Here is a 22426-nt window from a genome sequence, read left to right on the forward strand (position 1 = left end):
GCTCAGTGGTTAAAAGCATTGGCTATAGTTGTCATCAGAGAGGCTCCCTCTGGTAGCTGATAGGAGCAGATACAGAGACCCACAGCCAAACACTAGGCAGAGAGAGAGTGCCCAAACTGGAGATCCCCATCAGGTCCCCTACTCATGGTGCTTGGGGAACCCCACAGAAGAGGGGGAAGAAGAATTGTAGGAGCCAGAGGAACGAATGACACCCGGAGAACACGGTCCATAGAATAAACTGGGCATGGCTCATAGGGCTCACAGAGACGGAATAGGTGGCAATCACGGAGCCTGCATGGGTCTGTGCTCCACCCTCTGCATATATGTTATGGTTGTTTAGTTTGGACTTTCTGTGGGTCTCCAAACAGTGGAGTGACGGTGTCTCTGCCTCATTTGCCTGCTCTGGGACCCTTTTACTCCTACTAGGATTAAAGGCTTGTGTCACCAGCTTGTGACAATTTTTTTGTTTGTTTGTTTTGTTTTTGTTTTTCGAGACAGGGTTTCTCTGTGTAGCTTTGGTACCGGTGACATTTTTAAATCTTTAACATTTTTTTGTGTTTTCTAAGTTTTCTACAAAAACTGTTTTCTGCGTTGGTGGTGCATGCCTTTAGTCTCAGCACTCGGGAGGCAGAGGCAGGTGGATCTCTGTGAGTTCGAGACCAACCTGGTCTACAAGAGCGAGTTCCAGGACAGCCTCCAAAGCTACACAGAGAAACCCTGTCTGGAAAAAAACAAAACAAAACAATCTCCCTCCAAAAAAAACCCCCAAAACTGTATCCCATATATTTATTTAATCTTTTGGGGACTAAAACAAAATATATTATGTGTAAACAGAAAGGGATAAATGATGCTAAGTGAGGAAGGGCATTCGGATGACAGCATTTACTCACTTCGATGTGCCGAGGTGTGGATGTGAATTTTCTTCCCATCCTGTCTGTGGCAATGGCTACAAGTGTGGTTTGCCCAATAGTGACAGCACGGAGCATGTAGTTTTCAGAGTACTCATCTTGATCCTCCATTAATCTGCAAACATCCAATGAGGAAGATCTGGTAGTGTTGTTTGCTTGTTTGTTTGGCTTGGTTTGTTTTATTTTTCAAGACAGGGTCTCTTTTTATAGCCCAGACTGTCCTGAAACTCTCTATGTGGAGCAGGATGGCCTTGAACTCACAGTTATCTGCTTACCTTTGCCTCCCAATGCTGGGGTTAAGCCGTGCACCACTAAGCCCTGCTAAGATCTGGTTTTGAGAAGGGCCAGTAATTTGTCTTTCTAAGATGTTTACTACAGTCTAATTCTGGCTGGAGGGACCTTCTAGAAAATTAATCTCCAGAGTGAAGACTAAGTTCCTGAAATGACCAGATGCTCCTGGGAAGCCAAACCTTTTATTAAGACGTTCAGGAGTGTGATAAAAACAGAGTGCAGAATTGTGAATATCAGCTTTCCTAGTTTCTTTTTCCTTTGTATTTTGAGACAGAATTTCATATAACGTAGGCTGACCCTGAACTCACAATCCTGTCTCTACTTCCGAAGTGTCGGGATGACAGGTGTAAGCTACTGTGCCAGGGAATTCTTGTGTGTTTTCTTTTTCAAAGCAGAGTACCAAAAATGTTTGTTGGCTAATACAATTTTGAAGGTCTTCCAGGTAGAAAAACTCCCAAACAGACTTTTAGGGAAAAAAAAAAACAAAAAAAAAAAACCAATGACATATTTTAATACTCAACAAGACATTTAGGGCTCTTGACTTAAAATTTTAATATTTAATTTTATGCTTTCATTTTATGTATATGGGTTTTTGCTTTTGTGCATATCTGTGTATCACTTGTGTGTCTCGTGCCCAAGGAGGCCAGTAGGAGGTGTTGGATCCCCTGGAACTGGACATACAGATGGTTGTGAGCCACCATGTTGGTGCTGGGAATCAAAGCCAGGTCCTCTTAACCTCTGAGCCATCTCTCCAGCCCCTATTTTTATTTTTTGAGGGAGTCGGATGTAGTGTAGGCTAGCCTCAAACCTGTGATCTTTGTGTCTCAGCCTCCTGGATGCTGGGTTGCAGGAGTGCAGCACAGCACCCAGCTTGGATGACTACAGACACAGACTGTGGGGAGAGAGTATGGATTGAGGGAACTAAAAAAAGGCCAGGAAGAAATCTGGACTAACCTAAGGGAAACTGGTCAGGCCACCAGCAGGGGGACTGTTGGTGTAGTGGCTCAGGAGAAGGGAGGTACTCAGTGGACTTACCTCAGGGTGACAATGGCAGATGCCAGCTGCAGCCTAACATCCATGTTTCTGAAGTATTTGTTCCGGAAAGGGTGTTTGGAGGAGCCAAGAACCCTCACAGCTACTAACACAGTTTTGCCGATCTCAACCTAGTAGTTGAGAAAAGGCAGCATGTAACATATGCACTCCACTGAGCCGGATGGGCTAAGCCTCTGAGGGGCAGACATTTCTGTGCACCCAGGTTAAGTTTCTGATCAATGATCCTGAAGCTGTGTGTGATTTGTAGCCTCCTTCATACCTTCCTTCCTTTCTTTTAAATTACGCGCGCGCGCGCGTGCGTGCGTGCGTGCGTGCGTGTGTGTGTGTGTGTGTGTGTGTGTGTGTGTGTGTGTGTGTGTGTATACTTGTGTGTGTGTGTGTGTGTGTGTGTGTATACTTGTATATACCATAATGTGGTAGGGAGGTCAGAAGACAACTTGCAGGACTTAATCCTCTTTTTCACCATGCCAGTCCTGGGATTGAGCCAGGTCCTCAGGCTTGGAAGCAGGCACCCTTACCCACTGAGCCATCTAGCCGTCTATCTACATCTCCTTTTCTCCCCTCCCCACTATGTGGCCCAGGCTGGTCGGAAGCTCATTACATAGAACAGGTTAGCTTTGAAGTCACAGAGATCTGCCTGATTCTGCTTCTTGAGTGCTGGGATTACTCTTTTTTTTTTTTTTTTTTTTGATGGTGGGGGGACAATTCTTTTTTTTTTTTTAATATAAGTCAGTTGGGCAGTGGTGATTTATGCCTTTAATCCCAGCACTCAGAAGGCAGAGGCCAGCCTGTGTAGGGGACACGGTAACCACACCTGCTCAGGACTGGCTACAGGTGTGCCTCACCATGCCTGTGAGGGTGTGGTGAGGGTGGACATGGGGAAGATTTAAGAGTGAGAGGCACACACATGGGGGGCCTTTCTTCCTTTTCATCATCGGCTTGCTCTACTTACTCTGTTCCCTGCTGGCTCTGTTCCCTAGGTTGCTCTGTAAGTAAGGCATCTCCCTAATAAATACCCTAATATCTTTACCAGAGTGAGACTTTGTCTCAACAAACAAAACAACACAACCTCCTAAAAATTAACCATTTTCTTTATGTTGATGTTCATCATGTTTAATATTGGAATGTTGCTTTTTGCTTGGTTTGTGCAGAGATAGACTCTTGAGAGCAGACTCTTGAGAACTGAGAGCAGATAATGGCCAAAGGGACCATCGAGAATGGGGCTCTTTGCTTTTTTATTTGTTTTGTTTTGCTTTTTGAGACAGTGTTTCTCTGTGTAACCCTGGCTGTCCAGGAACTTGCTCTGTAGACCAGGCGGACCTTGAACAGAGATCTTCCTGGCTTTGTACTGGGAATAAAGGTGTGAGTCACCACTGCCCAGCAGGAACGAGGCTCTTTAAATGATGCTGTCATTAGTCTAAGGTCTTACAGGAACTGTAGTTGAGAAGAGACTGTTAAATATGCTGGGGGATTGAATAAAGTTTTCGTCATTCCTGACATAAAACAACTCTCACCTTATCAATCAGGTCCAGCTCCACCTCCTGTATGTCTGACACCCTGAGCCGGGCCATTGCTGGACCCAAGAAAGCCAAGCACAGGTCATACACTTCCAAGGTTAGAAATCCAGGATGTAGTGGAACTACCTAGAAGGAAGAAGATGGTGTTTAGTGCAAGGCAAAACCTCAGATCTAAGCAGAGGTTGAGGTACTGGAACTACGCAGACTCTAACACACATCTCTAGCTTCTCAGTTATCAGCAGGGGACAGATTTCATGGAGAAAATCCACTATGTGTGTGCTGTTATTGCAGGTGTGGTGGAAATGGATGGACACTTGGCTTCTTTCTGTCTTTGTATCAAAGCTACGGTGCGGCAATGTGCTGTGATCGTCCTGTGTCTGCACCCAGTATCTCAGTCTTCACTTTTTTGTTTTTTGAGACAGGGTTTCTCTGTGTAGCCCTGGCTGTCCTGAAATTTGCTTTGTAGACCAGGCTGGCCTCAAACTCACAGAGATCGGCCTGCCTCTGCCTCCTGAGTGCTGGGATTAAAGGCGTGTGCCACCACTGCGCAGCTCAATCTTTACTTTTAAAGACACAAAGGGGCTGCAGAGGTGGCTCAGGTGTTAAGCGCACATAGAGCGTTCTTCTAGAGGACCCCGGTTTAGTTCCCAGCACCCAGACTGCATGGTTCACAGCGGCTATTACTCCAGCTCCAGGGGACCAAATGCCTGTTTCTGGCCCTGGTTGCCACAGGCAAGCATGTGCATAAACCCACATACATGTATACACTTAACTTAAAAACTAGTAAAATAAACATTTTATTAAAAACAAATAAGGTTGGGCAGGTAAATCTCTGTGAGTTCGAGGCCAGCCTAGTCTACCGAGTGAGTTCCAGGACAGCCAAGGTTACACAGAGAAACCCTGTCTCAAAAAAACCAAACCAAACCAAACCAAAACAAAAAATAAACAAATGAATAATAAAAAATAAAAACAAATACTGTAGGCAGGCATGGTGCCACAGGCCTCTAATTCTAGCACTTGTGAGATAGACACAAAGATAAGATAGGTCTTGAACTCTGGGAACAGCCTGGTCTATATGAATACCAGGCCACTCAGGGCAACCAGTGAAACCCTGTCTTAAAAGCCATCTTGAAAAAACAAAAACCTTGCAAACCAAACTCAAGAACACATCAAGCTGGGAGTGGTAGCCCATGCCTTTAATACCTGCACTAGGAATGCAGAGGCAGGCAGATCTCTGTGAGTTTTTGAGGGTAGTCTGGTCTATAAGAGCTAGTTCCAGGACAAGCTGGAAAGCCACAGAGAAACCCTGTCTCTAAACAACAACAACAACAAAAAAAAAAAACAAAAAAATCTTCATGTGATATGTAAATTTCAGAGGCCTGAGGATCCCTGGAACTAGAGTTACAGACAGTGTGAGTCAACATGTGGGTGTTGGAACTCGAACCCAGGTCCTCTGGAAGAGCAGCCAGTGCTCTTAACCACTGAGCCCTCTCTCTTGTTGTGGAATATTAGTTTAACTATGTAAAGATATGTTGCTTTTGTTTATGCTGCATTTGTAAAGATGTGTAAGATGTGAAGATATGTAAAGATGTGTTGCTGTTTCATCTTGCCTGCCCAAGGAACCTGATTGGTGTAATAAAAAGCTGAATGGCCAATAACTAAGTAGGGCCAAAAATACATAAGGCTGAGACTGACTTCTACACGCCGTCCTCTAACCTCTACATAAGACACTCCAGAACATTCACCACACACACACACACACACACACACACACACACACACACACTAATGTGATAAGAAACAAAATAAAACACAATTTAAGAAGTGAAACAAAACAAAAAAGCCTTTTAGTCTGAAACCCTCATCAACCCACCTGGACGGAGCTTTCTGCTTCCATGTAAGTGATGGTGACCATATCTTGCTCACTGCTGTTGACTAGAAAGTAGCCAGATCCTTCCACAAGGTGAAATATTTCCTATAGAAAATTCAGACAAACATTTTCCATTCCTCCTGTTTTATAGCCCAAAGGGGATGACTTCTAGCCAACAAAAGAGCAGTGTACAGAGAGAAGACGTGATTGCCACAGACTGCCTCGAAGGCTACAGCAGCTCCTCCATGTCATGTGTGTGTGACTTTTTAAAAAAGATTTGTTTATTTATGTGCTTTGTCTGCACACCAGAAGAGAGCATTGGATTCCATGGACTAAAGTTATAGACAGTTGTGAGCAGCCATGTGGGTGCTGGGAATTGAACTCAGAACCTCTGGAAGAGCAGCCAGTGCCCTTAACCACTGAGCCATCTCTCCAGCCCAGTATGTATATCTGATTTTCAACAGCACATGAAGTATCTTGCTGCCTCACCATGGGAGTCTCCCCTCTTTTTGGCCTGTGTACCTCACCTTCACATCGGGATGGTTGTAGATGGTGGCATTCTCAGGTTGTACTGTGACATCCTCTACCAGGAGCAACTCCACCACTGCAGATCTTGGCGAGTTGGAAATTTCCTAACCAGGAATTGAACACAGAGGACAGCAAAAACTGATCGGTGGGGAAAATTCCAGTTAATGACTTCTAGAGAGGAGCTTTAGATTTTAGTTAATTTATATTTCTTCCCCCTTTCTCCCTTTCCTTCTATTGTTATTGTTAGTATTATTATTAGTTGCTGTTGCTGTGGTTGTTTTTGAGGGTTTCTCTGTGTAACAGCTCTGGCTGTCCTGGAACTCACTCTGTCGACCAGGCTGGCCTCAAATCACAGAGATCTTCCTGCCTCTTTGCGAGTCACCACCACCCACCCTTCTTTATTTTTATTAGTTCTTTGAGAATTTCATATAACATATTTTGATCATATCCACTCCTCCCCCAACTCTTCCTAGATCCCCATTCTCACTGCCCACCCGACTTTGTGGTGTCTGTCTCTTTTTAAACCATTGAGTTTGGGGATGGGATCTCACTAAGTAGCCCAGGCTAGGAGTGCAGGCAGGTGCTACCATGCCAGACTAGATCCTTTAATCATAATTTTCACTCACCACTGGGCTTTTGTTCCCTGAATAGCCCACAAAGTTGACTGCAATGAGCACAGTCCCCTTCATTTGATGCACTTTAAGGATCTGATGGCCTAAAACAGAAAAATGATGTAAGAGACAGTAATGCCCTTGACAAAGAGGTCTCCAGAAAGCAAAAGTTTGTCTCAATGCTTCCCAAATGGCATTTTATTGTGGAGAGAAAAATGCTGAAAGGGGAAGGCACACAAAAAATTAGAACATTGGGTTTGTGCTGACCTTGTTATATGATTCCTAGCAAAAAAATTGACCTCTTAGGGCTGGAGAGATGGCTCAGAGTTTGAGAGCACTGACTGCTCTTCCAGAGGTCCTGAGTTCAATTCCCAGAAACCACATGGTGGATCACAACTATCTATAGTAAGATCTGGTGCGCTTTCTGGCCTGCAGGCATACATGCAGGCAGAACATTGTATAAATAATAAAAAAAAAAAAATCTTAAAAAAAATTGACGTCGGGGGCTAGAGAGATGACTCAGTGGTTAGGAGCACTGACTGCTCCCCCATCGGACCCAGGTTCAATTCCCTGCACCCACATGGCAGCTCATGACTGTCTGTAATTCCAGTTCCAGGGGATCTGGCACCCATGGTCAAAGTGCACATAAAATAAAGATTAATTAAACAAAAAATTGGCCTCTTAGGTCTTTTATTAAATGATAAATTGGGCCAGGCAAAACCTAAAATTCTTCCTGTAATGGCCTATAATTAAAAATGGGCAGAAAAAAAACACAAATGTATGGGGACATTTTTATATATAAAATTTCAATTTATGAATAGCAGTGCTAGAAAGTCAGTCTTTTGGGACGTTTTCTTAGCTTCACTTTTCTTTCTATACATGACAACCAGTCACCCAAAAAATTAAATGGTGCATTATTATTATTTTTTTTAGCTTAAAATGTGTGTGTGTGTGGTGAGGGAGTAAGCACCTTCAACTACTGCGGCCAGTAAGCCTCCTGCCTCTACCTCCAAAGTGCTGAGATTACAGATATGAGAGTCACCATGCTGTTTATTCAGTGCTAAAGACTGAATCCAGGGCTTCCTAGTCAGGAAAATACCACCAAATGGGTAATATTCCCAGATACCCCCTTCTCTTTCTCTCCCTTTCTAGCAACCTCCTTTGGACGTCTCAGCACTGAGGACAGATCCCAGGTCTCATATAAGCTATATAATATACATGGTCTATCACTGACTGGCACTGCCAATCCTAATTTTATGTTTTTCTATAAAAAAAGAAACACAAAGAACTGGGCAGTGGTGGCACTCACCTTTAATCCCAGCCCTTAGGAGGCAGAGAGATCTCTGAGGTTGGGGTCAACCTGATCTATAGAGTGAGTTCCAGGATAGCCAGAGCTACACAGAGAAACCCTGTCTCGAAAACCAAAACCAAACCAAAACAAAAAATGCACAAATATCAATGATTATAGGCAACGTGATAAAATTTAGAATGAAACAATTGCTCATAAGGAAGCAATGAGAACGCGAATATGCTGTGACATTTGCAAGCTTCTTACAGTACCGTGCAACTGGGTCTGTCCACTGCCATCATCTTTGGCTACCATCTCCATTGACTTAGACTCTTCAAAATGGGCTAGTGTCTCATTCGAAGATTTCCATTCTAGCATTAATGAACTAAAATTATCAAACTTCCTCCCGTGTTGATCAAATACTGCCAGCTCCAGGACAGAGTCCCTCAAGCTGGACACAGGGATCTGTATGAAAAGAAAAGGTCATAAAGCAATTTTAATAGAAATTTGGGGTCATCAGTTCACCTAGGTAGGTAAAGTCTCTTTTCATAAAATCCTGGAATGGACTCTATCCCTGGAACTCACATAAGACGGAAAAAGAGAATCAACTTCTCAAAGTTGTTCTCTGACTTCCACACACAAACCATGGCAAGCATGTGCACACACACACACACACACACACACACACACACACACACACACACACACAGAACACGTGAGCACATGCAATAATTTAGTTTAAAAAAATTCAGTAGCAAAAAAAAAAATTAAAAAAATTCAGTAGCCTTAGGGGTGACAAGCTATTCTTGAAGATGGGAATTATGTCTCCTCTCATCCTTCTACTCTGACAGCTTTTCAAACTTCACCTGGTCCAGCGGTTGTTAACATGTGGTGAGTGTGCTTTCTCTTTCTCTTTCCTTTATTCCTCACCTTCAAGGGGTTAGGGGCAGGTTTTTTTGTTTGCCAAATTTTGTTTTGTGAATGATATCATGGCATTTTACCCTAACCCAAATATTTCATTATTCGTTTCCTAAGAAAGAGAATATTTTTCTATGTAAACCAACAAAACAGTAGTACTAAAGAAAAAAATATCTTGCCAGGTGTTGGTGGCGCCGACCTTTAATCCCAGCACTCAGGAGGCAGAGACAGGCGGATCTCTGTGAGTTTGAGTTCCAGGATAGGCTCTAAAGCTACACAGAAAAACCCTGTCTCGAAAAACCAAAAAAAAAAATCTCTAATTTTTATTTTTGGCAATGTGTATGTGTGTGTCCATGTGTGTATTCATGCACATGTATGCAGGTATCCACTGAGATTAGAAGGAGTCTTTGGATCACCTGGAGCTGGAGTTACAGGTGGTTATGAGCTGCCTGATGTGGGAGCTGGGAACTGAACTCAAGTCCTCTGAAAGAGCAACAAGAACTCTTAGTCACTCATCCATCTCTCTGTCTCTGTCTCTGTCTCTGTCTCTGTCTCTCTCTCTCTCTCTCTCACACACACACACCGTGCTTGAGAATATTGACATATGTGTATTCATGTATACCTGTGTGAGAACCATGCATGTGCAGGTGCCCAGGGGGGCCAGAAGAGTGTGTTGGATTCCTGGAGCTGTAGTTACAGGAGTGAGCCTCCTGACATGGGTGCTGGGAATTGAACTCGGGTCCTCTGGAAGAGCAGCAAGTGCTCTTAATTGCTGAGCCACCTTTCTAACCCTGATTTATTGCATGTAAGGACACTTAGTCCCTCGACTGGCTAGTATAATATCAACTTGACACAAACTACAGTCATTTGGGAGGAAGGACTCTTGAAACGGAGAAGATGCCTGCACTAAAACTTACAGGGTACAGGGTCACCCTCACCTACACATTATGAAAAAGAAGAGGTGGGCAGGGAAAGCTGTGGTAGCACAGATCTGTAACCCCAGCACTTAGGAGGCTGAGGTAGGAGGACTGCCTGGTTTGAGACCAGCCTGGATCCCCTAGAGAGAAATTTCAGCTCTGTGTCACTGAGCCTGGCTTTGTTTACCATGGGTCTTCATGGTACATTTGTAGTAATTTCTCTTACTTATTTATAATGCTAACAAAAGGTTTGATAGGTCAAATGTTAGCAAAACAATTTAGACACTATTCAAGGGTTCCTTAGTCTTTACCCATAATTCCCTAGTACATGAAACAGTCATGTTACTAAACCTCCACATTTGTAACTTAGTTACTCTCTCCTCAGCCACCTGAGAGGGAGAGACAAACACAATGCCTCCCACTTTGATACACAGAAGCTATATTTCAGTACCCTTTTCTCGAAGACATTTGAGACAAAAATGCCATATGCATTAGAAGGATGCTTTGCACTTACCAGTTGCTTGTTGTACTGTGGCAGAGGACATGGCTGGGTGCCAGCTCGTACCCTGTACACTGGTGTCACCAACATACTGGCAGGGTGAGCACAGATAAAGTGCACCTGCACTGTCTCCACAGAGGGACTAGGGTTCAGGACACCTGGGTGATTCCCAATCTGTAGAGTGAGAACCTTTAAGGAAACGTCAGAGGATTATTTATGTTTAAACCCTTGATATCTGTTGTGCCCAACTAAATATGTCAGAATCATTCTAATTCCGTTGTAGAGGAGCCCTTCTGGATTCAGACAAACCCCTTAAAGGTATGTGCCTTCCCCACTACACATTAAACAATCTAGCTTTTTTTTTTTTTTTTTTTTTTTTTGGAGACAGGGTTTCTCTGTGTAACTTTGGAGGCTGTCCTGGCACTTGCTCTAGAGACCAGGCTGGCCTGGAACTCTCAGAGATCCACCTGCCTCTGCCTCCCGAGTGCTGGGATTAAAGGCGTGTGCCACCAACACCCAACAATCTAACTTTTTAAATGGTAGAAAGCAATCAAAGGCTGGATGGTGGTGACCCACGCCTTTAGTCCCAGCATTCGGGAGGCAGAGGCAGTCTGATCTCTGTGAGTTTCAGACCAGCCTGGTCTACAAAGAGAGTTCCAGGACAGTCAGAGCTATTACACAGAGAAAACTTGTTTTGGAAAACCAAAACCAAAACCAAAAAACAAAACATTAGTTTATAATATAAATTAAAATGAGGTGTAAATTTGTTTTTTGTGTTTTTTTTTTTTTTTTTTTTTGGTTTTCTGAGACAGGGTTTCCCTGTGGCTTTGGAGGCTGTCCTAGAACTAGCTCTTGTAGACCAGGCTAGTCTCGAACTCACAGTGATTTCACCTGCCTCTGCCTCCGGAGTGCTGGGATTAAAGGCGTGCGCCACCACCGCCCGGCAATAAATTTATATTTTTTTTAAACATTTATTTATTATGTATACAGTGTTCTGCCTGCATGTATGCCTGCAGGCCAGAAGAGGGCACCACATCTCATTGCAGATGGTTGTGAACCACCATGTGGTTGCTGGGAATTGAACTCAGATCTCTGGAAGATTAGTCACTGCTCTTAACCTCTGAGCCATCTCTCCAACCGTAAATTTGTATTTTTTTAAAAAAAGTACTGAAAGCACTCTCCACTCCACCCCAAGTCTGAACAGGCCATCAACTATTAGTGCTGTGCAAATGTGGGGGGCTGGAGTTCAGCTGTCTAGAACCTACTTAGAATCCAAAAAGATATGGCAGTCATGTGTAATCTGAAGACCATAGATGGTATCTCAGGAGCAAGCTGGCTAGCTAGACCAACAAGATCCAGACTCAGTGTAAGACCTTGTCTCAAAAAATAAAGAGCAGAGTGATTAAGGAAGACACCCAGTGTCAATTTGGGGCTACACAGGCACCTGCACATGTGTGAATACACATTTACACATGGTACACAGGGCATATATGAAGAAGAAATCAGGTTCAGAAAGCTTGTGAAAGCCACAAGAAAGGCTTGTAAGAGCCTGGTTTGGTGGCACACACCTTCAATCACCAAACTAGGGAGCAGTGGCAGGCAGGTCTCTGTCAGGCCAGCCTGCTCTACATAGCAAGTTCCAGGACAGCCAGGGCTGCATTGAGAGATTGTCTCAAAAAAACAAAAAACAAAAAACAAACAAAACAAAATATAAAAACAAAAAACCTGGGGACAGGGGCTGGGGAGATAGCTCAGTGGTTAAGAGCATGGTGTACATAGAGGCAGACAGGAAGGCAAATACAAGTACACACAAATAAAAACAAACTTTAAAAAAAACAAACAATAAACTCTAAATTTGCAACATCATACTAATGTCAGAAAAAGGCTGTTTAAAGCCAGGCAGTGGTAGCACAGACCTTTAATCCCAGCACTCGGGAAGCAGAGGCCGTTGGATCTTTGAGTTCGAGGCCATCCTGGTCTACAGGACAGACAGGGCTACACAGAGAAACCCTGTCTCAAAAAAAAACAAACAAGGAAGGAAGGAAAGAAAAAGGCTATTTTTCTTACTTGTTCCCCTAAATCCAGGCACAGGACTCGGTAGACATACTGGTTCTGTTTCCTCTTAGCTGGCAGCCTGGCTTCTGTTATACAAATGCCCTTTGGCTTCTCCACGCTCATCTCCAAAAAAAATCGGGAAGGCTCCAAGATCCATGGATGAGGGCCCCCTTCAAACACCATTTCCTTCACAGACTGCCATGTCACCAAAGCAACTTCCACAGGGTTCAGAGCCTGAAGCAAATCCATCCAATATAGTTAGGGAATTATTTTATTATTTATCTGTTTAGACAGTTCTCCCACACTCCTTCATCTGATCCTCTTGCCTTCACCTCTCCAGTGCCTGGATTAGAGCTGTCTGTCTGTCTATCTATTCCTCTTCCCCTTTCTCCTCAAAGCTCTCATAGTGTCCCCCTTGCTCTTTCAAATTCTCCACCTCTTTTTCTCCCATTGCTCTTACCCACACCTTTTTTCAATAATATTTTTTTTGAGACAGGACCCCTTCTTTATTATACTTTTTTTATTTTATGTGTATTGGTGTTTTGCTTACATGTATTTCTGTGTGAGTGCATAGGGTCCCCCAGAACTGGGATAACACAGCTGTGAGTTGTCATGTGGTGGTTGGGAATTGAACCCTGGGTCCTGTGGAAGAGCAGTGCTCTTACCCAATGAGCCATCTCTCCAGCCCCTGTAATTTTTGTTTTGAGATTATAATCTTTCAGCTTTATTTTTATTATCTGTTCATTTTGAAACAGGTTCTCATTATAAAGCCTTGATTGTCCTGGAGTTTGCTCTGTAGACCATGCTTGCCTCGAACTTGAGATCCACCTGCCTTTGCCTCCCTAGTGCTGGGATTAAATGCATGAACCACCATGCCCGGCTGAGATTATAAAACAATTATATCATTTTCTCCCTTCCCTCTCCTACTTGCAACCCCCCTCATGTACCCTCTCCCTTGATCTCTTTCAAATTCATGGCTTCTTTCTTATTGTTTTGTGTGTGTGTGTGTGTGTAAGTATATATTGCTAAGTACATAAGTACAACCTGTTCAGTCTGTATAATGTATGTTTTCAGGACTGACCATTTGGCACTGGATAACTGTGCTGGGTAGTTTTATGTCAACCTGACATAAACTAAAGTCATTTGAGAGGAAGGAACCTCAATTAAGAAAATACCTCCACAAGATAAGGCTGTAAGGCATTTCCTTAATTAGTGATTGATGGGGGAGGCCTCAGTCCATTGTGGGTGCTGTCACCCCTGGGTTGGTCCTGGGGTCTGTAAGAAAGCAGGCTGAACAAGCCATGATCATGGTGTCTCATCACAGCAACAGAAACGCTAAGACAATAGCACAACTGTGCTGTGCTCTTCTGTGGAGACCATTTCCTCCTGCTCTCAGCATTCTGGAGCTGCCTGTGGTTCTTTGTGTGGGGTTGAGGCCCTGTGAGCCTTTCCTCCTCCACCTTCGCATATATCCTGTTGTCATCCTCATTTAGGTCACATTTGGGCAGTTCTAAGGTGGCACGTGATGCTGGAGACTGAACCCAGGTCCTCTGCAAAAGCAGCATTGCTCTTACCTGTTGAGCCATCTGTCTAGCCCCTTGATTTTATTTTATTTTTTCAAGACAGGATTTCTCTGTGTAACAGCCCTGACTGTCCTGGAACTCTATGTAGACCAGGCTGGCCTCAAACTCATAGAGATCCAGGTGCCTCTGCCTCCCCAGTGCTGGGACTAAAGGTGGGGATCACTACTGCCTGGTCTTAATTTTTGATGGAATTAAACAAGTAGGAGGGCTCTCCTTGCATTTATTTTGAACCACTTGTGACAATATTTAATATTTAATGGACTAACTTATGGCCCTAAATAATGGCTGCTGATCTGAAAACATATTAATACATGGGGTAGATATGGCTGGGTCACCTTCTATAAGACAGGAGGTTTCAAATGGGATTATGCTGATAGCATATGTGACTGCTGCTTACATATACATAATACATGCATACATATGTATACATATATATATGTAAAAATTCAGATATTACCTTAAAATTAATGTCTTATGTAATTAATTTCCCACAGCTTATGCATCATTATTCAAGAAGGAAGTTAAGTACCTAAAATTTGCTAATGCAAGATAAAGACAATGTGCTGGGCATTGGTGGCGCACGCCTTTAATCCCAGCACTTGGGAGGCAGAGGCAGGCAGATCTCTGTGAGTTCGAGGCCAGCCTGGTCTCCAGAGTAAGTTCCAGGATAGGCTCCAAAGCTACACAGAGAAACCCTGTCTCGAAAAAAAAAAAAAAAAAAAAAAAAAAAAAAAAAGATAAAGACACTGCTAATGTCAGGTGGGGGGTGTGGTTCAGTTGGAGCGTGGGGGTTATTTGTTTACTGGTTGGTTGTTTGGAAGCTTGCATGCTTGAGGCCCTGTGTTCCATCCTGCAGAGCATGAACTGAGTGTGACTGAGTACTATTGTAACCCCACACTTGTGATGTGGAAGCTCAAGATCATCCTTGGATACATGTCTAACTGAACGCCAGCCTGGGCTACATGAGACTCTGTCTCAAAAGAAGAAAGAAAGAAAGGAGAAAGGAAGAAAGGACGGGAGGGAGGGAGGGAGGGAGGAAGGGAGGGAGAGAGGGAGGGAAAGAAGAAAAAGCTGTTCCTGAATGAGTCCATTCATTCAGGAAGGGAAGCATGGGGGGGTAAACTCCCAGGCCACTGAGGTGAGGAGGGCTTAGATCTAAACTGAGACATCAGTGAGTAAAGGGGTCACAAATCCTCATCACTGATTCTTTTTCATTTAAATTAAGAACAATCTTATTTTACATACCCATCTCAGTTCCCTCTCCCTCCCATCCTCCCAGACCCCACCAACACCCCCACCCTACCCCCATCCACTCCCCAAGGAGTGTGCGGCCTCTCATGAGGGATCATCAAAGTCTGATGCATCATTTGGGGCAGGACCTAGGCCCTCCCCTGTGTATCTAGGCTGAGAGAGCATCCCTCATCGCTGATTCTTAGCAAAGAGAACAGATGGCAAGCGGCCAGCACTTTACCAGGCCTAGCAGGGGACCGCTCACCTTTAAAGGCGCATAAGCAGCAAATGTAGCGCTGCTCCCAACGTGCTCTTCATGTCCGGTCACACTGACTGTCACCACAGTATGGCCTGGAGATGTGGCTGCGATGTGTACACTAGAACAGTGTGTTGGTCCAGGTTTTTTAATACCTTTCAATCAAAAGACATGATTTCAAACAGGCATGGTGGCACAGGCCTACACTCTCAGCACTTGGAATGTGTTTCTAGAAGAATCCAGAGTTCAAAGCAACTTTAAGGCAAGCCTGAGCTACAGGAAACCCTGTCCCAACAACAAACAAATACCCACCCCAAAGCCTACCATAACTCAGTAGAGTAATAGTTGTTTTTTTTGTTTTTTTTTTAATTTTAAAGAAATCAGGATACAGAAACAGAATAATTTCAACACATTAGAAGTATAACCTGGGGCTGGAGAAATGTCTCAGTGATTAAGAGTGCTGCCTGCTCAGCTGGGCGTTGGTGACACATGCCTTTAGTCCCAGGACTTGGGAGGCAGAGGCAGGTGGATCTCTGTGAGTTCGGGACCAGCTTGGTCTACAAGAGCTAGTTCCCAGAGAGCCTCCAAAGCTACACAGAGAAACCCTGTCTGGGGGGCGTGGGGTAGGGAATAAAAAATAAAAAAAAAGAGTGCTGACAGAATACCCAAGTTCAGTTCCCAGCACCCATGTGTTCACTAACAACCACTTCTAACTACAGCTCCAGAGGATCAAACACTGTTGGCTTCTTCAGGCAGTAGCCCTCATGTTGACATACACATATAATAAAAAATAATTAAAAATAGATTTGGGTGGGCATTATAGCACATTTAATTTCATCATTTTGGAGGTTCACGGACAGCCTGGTCTACATAGTGAGTTGTAGTCCAGCTTGGGATACAGAATAACACATTGACTCAAACAAAGCAAAACAAGACACACTACCTTCACATGACTATTTCTATCAAGTTGGTGTACACTTCCTTCTGTAGCTCAGCGTTGGACCACTCCTCTATTCTGCACAACACCCTCAAAGTGTAATGAGCAGATTTCAGATCCCCCAAATCCATGAAAGGGCCAGGCAGGTGTGGTGGCCACCTGGAATTCCAGCACTTAGAAAGCAGGAAGGACCCCAAAACAAGCTGACTGGCTAGAATGGTGAGCTCTGGATTCAATGAGAGACTCTGCTTTGACAGAGTGGAGTGTGGTCAAGGAAGACATCCAATATCAGCTCCAAATCCAGGTCTGTGTTTATATGTGTATACATGTGCATCCACACACATGTAAGCATGTGTGCATATATGCCCACCACACACAAAGCCACAGCATTTTTCTCCTGTGATTTTTCTTTCTAAATTCATAAAAAAGAGTGGAGGAGCCGGGCGGTGGTGGCACATGCCTTTAGTCCCAGTACTCAGGAAGCTGAAACAGGAAGATTATGAGTTCAAGACCAGCCTAGGCTACATAGTAGGATTCCCGTGTGTGTGTGTGTGTGTGTGTGTGTGTGTGTGTGTGTGTGTGTGTGTGTGTGTGTGTGTGTGTAGAAAGAGAGGGAGGGAGGGGAATTGTATGAATTAAACTGCATTGGTGGTTGGTCCCATAATTCAAGAATGAAGGAGAAAGTAAGTAAAGCTTAGCCTTGCCTTCTTTAACAAGAGTGAAGACTCCTTGCTTGTCTGAGCTGAGATCCAGGGGCAGGTGAGAGCAGTCCGTGAAGGCCATGGCCTCTTTGGTCTCTGTGTTCACATGATACATGGCAATGGGGACCTCAATAATCTGGCCAATTTCTGCATCAGCTTGAAATGGCAACAGTTCCATCTTGTTCAGCTTCATGACATAAATCTTGAGAAAAGCAATAGCTTTAGGAAAGTCTTAGAAGAGACATTTAAACACAAGCACAATCATGCGCTGCATGCGTGTGCTTATGTAAGACACACATAAATATGCACATTTTGTAGTGGTTGCACACACCTGTCTAGCCTTAGAGTCAAGTGCAGCCTGGGCTACATAGTGAGATCAACAACCACATGTATAAGCTCTCTCTATATTGTTACTTACATATTTTACTTTAGTTCCCCTATTCCTTTTTTCTTTTTTTGGTGGTGGTGCTAGGCGTTGTATCTAGATCCTTGTGCATGCTAGAAAAGCACACTACCACCAGCTAGGCCTCCAGTTAAAAAAACATATAATTATATACATAATATATATAAATCATATATATATAAAATTTTTTGATTTTTTGAGATAGGGTTTTTCTTTGTAGCCCTGGCTGTCCTCGAACTCACTATATAGACCAGGCTGGCCTTGAACTCATAATCTACCTGCTTCTGCCTCCTGAGTGCTAAGATTAACGGCCTGCACCACCATGCTCAGCTTCAGTTAACATATATTTTAATATAAAGACATATACACATGCCTTAGGGTTTCTATTGCTGTATAAACACCATGACTGAAAGCCTCTTGAGGAGAAAAGTCCATGATACATACAAGTCAGGGCAGGGACCTGGAGGCAGGAGTTGAAGCAGAGGCCACAGAACAGCTTACTGGCTTGCTCTCCATGGCTTCTCAGCCTGATTTCTTACAGTACCTAGGCCCAAATGCCATAACTACAATGGGCTGGGCCTGCCCACATCAATCATTAATTAAGAAAATGCCCCACTAGCTTCCACACAGACTGCTATGGGGGGCATTTTCTCAATTGTGGTTCTCTCCTCTCAAATGACTCTAGCCTGTGTCAAGCTGACAAACCACTAACCAGGACAACACAGAATCAGCCCTTCATACACATGGGTTATGCATCCACAGATTCAACTGATTAAAAATACTTGGGAAAAAACACATCTGTACTGAAAATGTTTCTTTTTGTTTTTTCTTTTTGAGTTTTTGAGACAGAGTTTCTCTGTGTAACAATTATAGGTGTCCTGGAATTCGCTTCAGAGACCAGGCTGGCCTCGAACTCACTGAGATCCACCTGCTTCTACCTTCCAAGAGCTGGGATTATAGGTGTTGCCACCACCACCTGGAAAATGTACACCTTGTTATTTGTTTGGTTTGAGGTAGGGCTTATGTAGCCCAGGCTGGCCTTGAATTAACTATGTGACGAAGGGTGGCTTTGGTACTACAGCCTTTGTCCCTTGAGTTCCGGGGTCACAGGCACACTGCTCTCAGATGCACTTCTCCCTTGTCATTATTCCCTGAACAGTGAAGGATAGCTGGACACGGTGGCACCTGCCTGGATTCCAGCACTTAAGAGGTGGACACTAGAGAGTTCCCATGAATTTGAAGCCAACCTGGGCTATAGAGTGAGATCCTGTAAAAACAAAACAAAAACCCAAAGAACATCACTGACACGCATTAGAGTAAGCAATCTAGACTCGACTCAAGGGAAGAACCACACTCAGTGTTTCCAAAGGCAACAGGTCATTTCCCCTCTCCACTTCCTGCTTTCCCTGTGCACTTCCCGGTCAGAACTAGAAACCTCCCTCCACACCATTTCTGTAGCTTGATAGCTTTTACTTCCCCTGTCCAACTTCTCGTCAAATTTAAGATCCTTTGATCCCAGTATTTGGGCTGAGACAGGAGAATGGTCAAAAGTTTGAGGCCAGCTTGAGCTGTAGAGTGAGACCCTGTCTCAACCCATCCTTCTCCTGAAATAAGACCCTGTTGTAGAATATTAGTTTAACTATGTGTTATATTTGTTTATGTTGCGGAATATTAGCTAACTATGTAAAGATGTGTTCCATTTGTTTTTGTCTTGGAATATTTGTTTACTATGTAAATATGTGTTGAGTTTGTTTAATTATGCAAAATTGTGTTCCTGTTTTACCTTGCCTGCCTAAGGCCCCTGATTTGTCTAAGAAGAAGCTGAATGGCCAAGAGTGAGGGAGGAGGTCCAGGCAGGACTTCTGGGCAGAGAGAGTTAGTAAAAGAAGGAATCTATGCTTGAGAAGGACAGAGGGAGACAGAGGGACAGACAGACAGACAGACGGATGGACGGACGTGGAGGAAGCAGGAAAGCAGAACATATAGAATGAAAGAAAGGTAAAAAGCCCTGAGGCAAAATGTAGATGAATAGCAACAGCTTAAGTTATAATAGCTAGTGGGACGAGCATTAGCAAAAGGCCGATCATTCATAATTAATTACAAGTCTCCATGACTTTATTGGGAGCTGGTTGGCAGCCCAAAGAAAATTCCAACTACAAGACCCTCTCAATTTGTCCACTTTGTTGTTGTTGTTTTAAGACAGGGTCTCAATGGGCACTGGTGGTGTGAACCTTTAATCCAGCACTTGTGAGGAAGAGGCAGGTGGATAGCTGTGAGTTCAAGACCAGCACTAGTTCAAGTACACCTAGGGCTACACAGAGGAACCCTGGCTCCAAAAACAAAACAAGACAAGACAGAATCTCACTATGTAGTTCTGGCTAGCCTGGAATTTACTATATAATCCAGGCTGGCCTTGACAAGGTCACAGAAATCCACCTATCTCTGTCTCCCCAAAACAGGAATTAAAGTCATTCTTCACCACACCCAGGCAATTTCATTTTTTTTCAAGTCTTGATATCATTTCAGTAATTCAGAGTTGTGCTGAATTTTTTTTTTTTGTGATCTTGACACAAACTGGAGACACACGGAAAGAAGGATCTCAACTGAGAAGACCCCTCCAGCATATTGGGCTGCAGGAAAGTCCGTGGGGGCGTTTTCTTGATTAATGACTGATGTGGGATGCCCTAGCTCACTGTGGACAGTGCCAGCCCAGGGCAGGTAGTCCTGGGTTGTATAAGAAAACAGAATGTGTGAGCCGTGAGAAACAAACCAGTAAGTAATGCTCCTTCATGGCCTCTGCTTCAGTTCCTGCCTTGAGTTCCTACTCCTACTTCTGCCCACAGTGGACTATAAACTGTAAACTAAAGTAACCCTTTCCTCCACAGATGCTTTTGGTCATGGTGTTTATCACAGCAACAGAAACTTAACTAGGACAAAGCTTGACTAGTTATGTTAGCTTCAGTCCATCATTGTCTAATAGCCTACAGCAGTAGCAAATAGCTTTTATTCTTTAAAATAATTATTATCGCCACTACTAAATATAATTTACTTAGGTGTCTTTCTAAGCACAAGCCTTACCACATTAATAACCTGTTTAAAATAATCTGCATTGATTCCCCATTTTCTATAGCAAGAGCTAACAAATGCAAACTGTAAAGCCAGAGGGAAAACATTGCTGTCTGTCTGTGTTCTCTGCACTTTCTAACCCTGAAGCTGTGTCTTGAAAGCAGCAGGAGTCCTGCTAAAACTCTATTTAATCAAAGAGGCAGTGTCCTGGTGTGGCTTCTAGCTTTTGTTTGCCTTCCAAAATTTTGTTCCTACAAGGGTCATTTTATCTGCCAACAGTAGTTCTTTTGTTGTTTTGTTTTGTTTTTTGAGACAGGGCTTCTTTGTGTAACAGTTCTGGCTGTCCTGGAACTCATTCTGTAGTCCAGGTTGGCCTCGAACTCACAGAGATCCGCCTGCCTTTGCCTCCCACGTGCTGGGATTAAAGGCGTGCACCACCACTGCCCAGCTCAAGAGTAGATCTTAAAATTAATTATTCATGGGGCTGGAGAGATGGCTCAGAGGTTAAGAGCACTGGGTGTTCTTCAAGAGGTCCTGAGCTCAATTCCCAGCAACCACATGGTGGCTCACAGCCATCCGTTATGAGATCTGGTGCCCTCTTCTGGTGTGCAGATATACATGGAAGCAGAATGTTGTATGCATAATAAATAAATAAAATCTTTAAAAAAATTAATTATTCATTTATTGATTTTTTTTTTGAGACGGGGGCGTCTCCATTATGTATCTCTGGCTGTCTGAGAACTCACTATGTAGAGCAAGGTGGCCTCAAACTCACTGAGAGAGTTCTGGGATTAAAGTTGTGCACCACCATGCCCATCTTAGTAGTAGTAGTTGTTGTTGTTATTATTATTATTATTATTATTATTATATTGTTACTAAGTGTGTATATGACATGTGTTGTTGTGCATAAATGCCATGGACACACGCCATGCTGTGCACAAGAAGGTGACAGAACAACTTTTGTGGCTCTCTCTACTGGAATGTGGGTTCCAGGGCTTGCCTTGCAAGGGCTTTCAAACCCACTACACCATCTCGCTGTTGCATCAATTAGATTACAGTGAGCACCTGCTTAAAGTACCTCACACATCCTTTAAGATGTTCGTTTGCATGTTATTAAATCTTCCTACCTACATTTTAGTTCTTTAACATAGTGATGTCATGATACTTAGTAATTATTATTACCTATTACATACTCAATAAATTATCACTGTGTGTTGGCAAAATGCCAAGCCACACAGGAAAATGCAACATATTCCATACACCGAAGAAAAATAGGAAAATGATCATATAATTAGTCTAAAAAAAGTTCAGGCCTTGTTTTCTGGATTGAGACAGGGCCTCATATGACCCAGCCTGAGGTTGACCAAATGCCTGATCTTTCTGCCTTTAACTCAAAATCACTGAGCTGACAGGTATGTAGTGGCATCTTGAAGGCAAACTTTCTCTATTTTTTTCTTGTAAAGATATAGTGAAGAAACAGTCTTTTAAATCAGTAACTATAATAGGCCATTCTTTAGGTATCAGAGAAGACAAGGGCATTCCAGGCTATAGACAACCCATTGGCTGAATTACTTTATTGATGGCTCTCAGGTCTGTAAGCATTCTCCATTTTCCAGATTTCTTTTTAATAACAAATACAGGAGAATTCCAAGGGCTGGTAGATTCTTCAATATATCCAGCATTTAGCTGTTCTTGAACCAGCTTTTCCAGAGCCTCTAGCTTCTCAGAAGTCATAGGCCATTGCCCCACCCAGACAAGTTCATCAGTTAGCCACTTTAAAGGTAGGGCTTTTGGT

At 43.4% G+C, this 22426-nt stretch overlaps 1 protein-coding gene across 2 annotated transcripts in view; it reads right to left on the bottom strand.

The window, feature by feature from the left end:
- Positions 1-22426, bottom strand: part of Nup210l (nucleoporin 210 like) — a 90810-nt gene that overhangs the window by 30696 nt on the left and 37688 nt on the right. For both annotated transcript variants that reach the window (XM_035451586.1, XM_027393322.2), the window contains exons 13-23: positions 17166-17364; positions 15534-15679; positions 12468-12689; positions 10416-10589; positions 8339-8531; positions 6794-6882; positions 6167-6271; positions 5643-5744; positions 3767-3895; positions 2235-2362; positions 891-1023 (exon numbers count right to left, since the gene is read on the bottom strand). In XM_035451586.1, coding sequence (XP_035307477.1) covers positions 891-1023; positions 2235-2362; positions 3767-3895; positions 5643-5744; positions 6167-6271; positions 6794-6882; positions 8339-8531; positions 10416-10589; positions 12468-12689; positions 15534-15679; positions 17166-17364 — 1620 coding nt within the window. The remainder of the gene's footprint in view (positions 1-890; positions 1024-2234; positions 2363-3766; positions 3896-5642; positions 5745-6166; positions 6272-6793; positions 6883-8338; positions 8532-10415; positions 10590-12467; positions 12690-15533; positions 15680-17165; positions 17365-22426) is intronic.

Source organism: Cricetulus griseus, assembly GCF_003668045.3.
Source record: "Cricetulus griseus strain 17A/GY chromosome 1 unlocalized genomic scaffold, alternate assembly CriGri-PICRH-1.0 chr1_0, whole genome shotgun sequence".
NCBI lineage: Eukaryota > Metazoa > Chordata > Mammalia > Rodentia > Cricetidae > Cricetulus > Cricetulus griseus.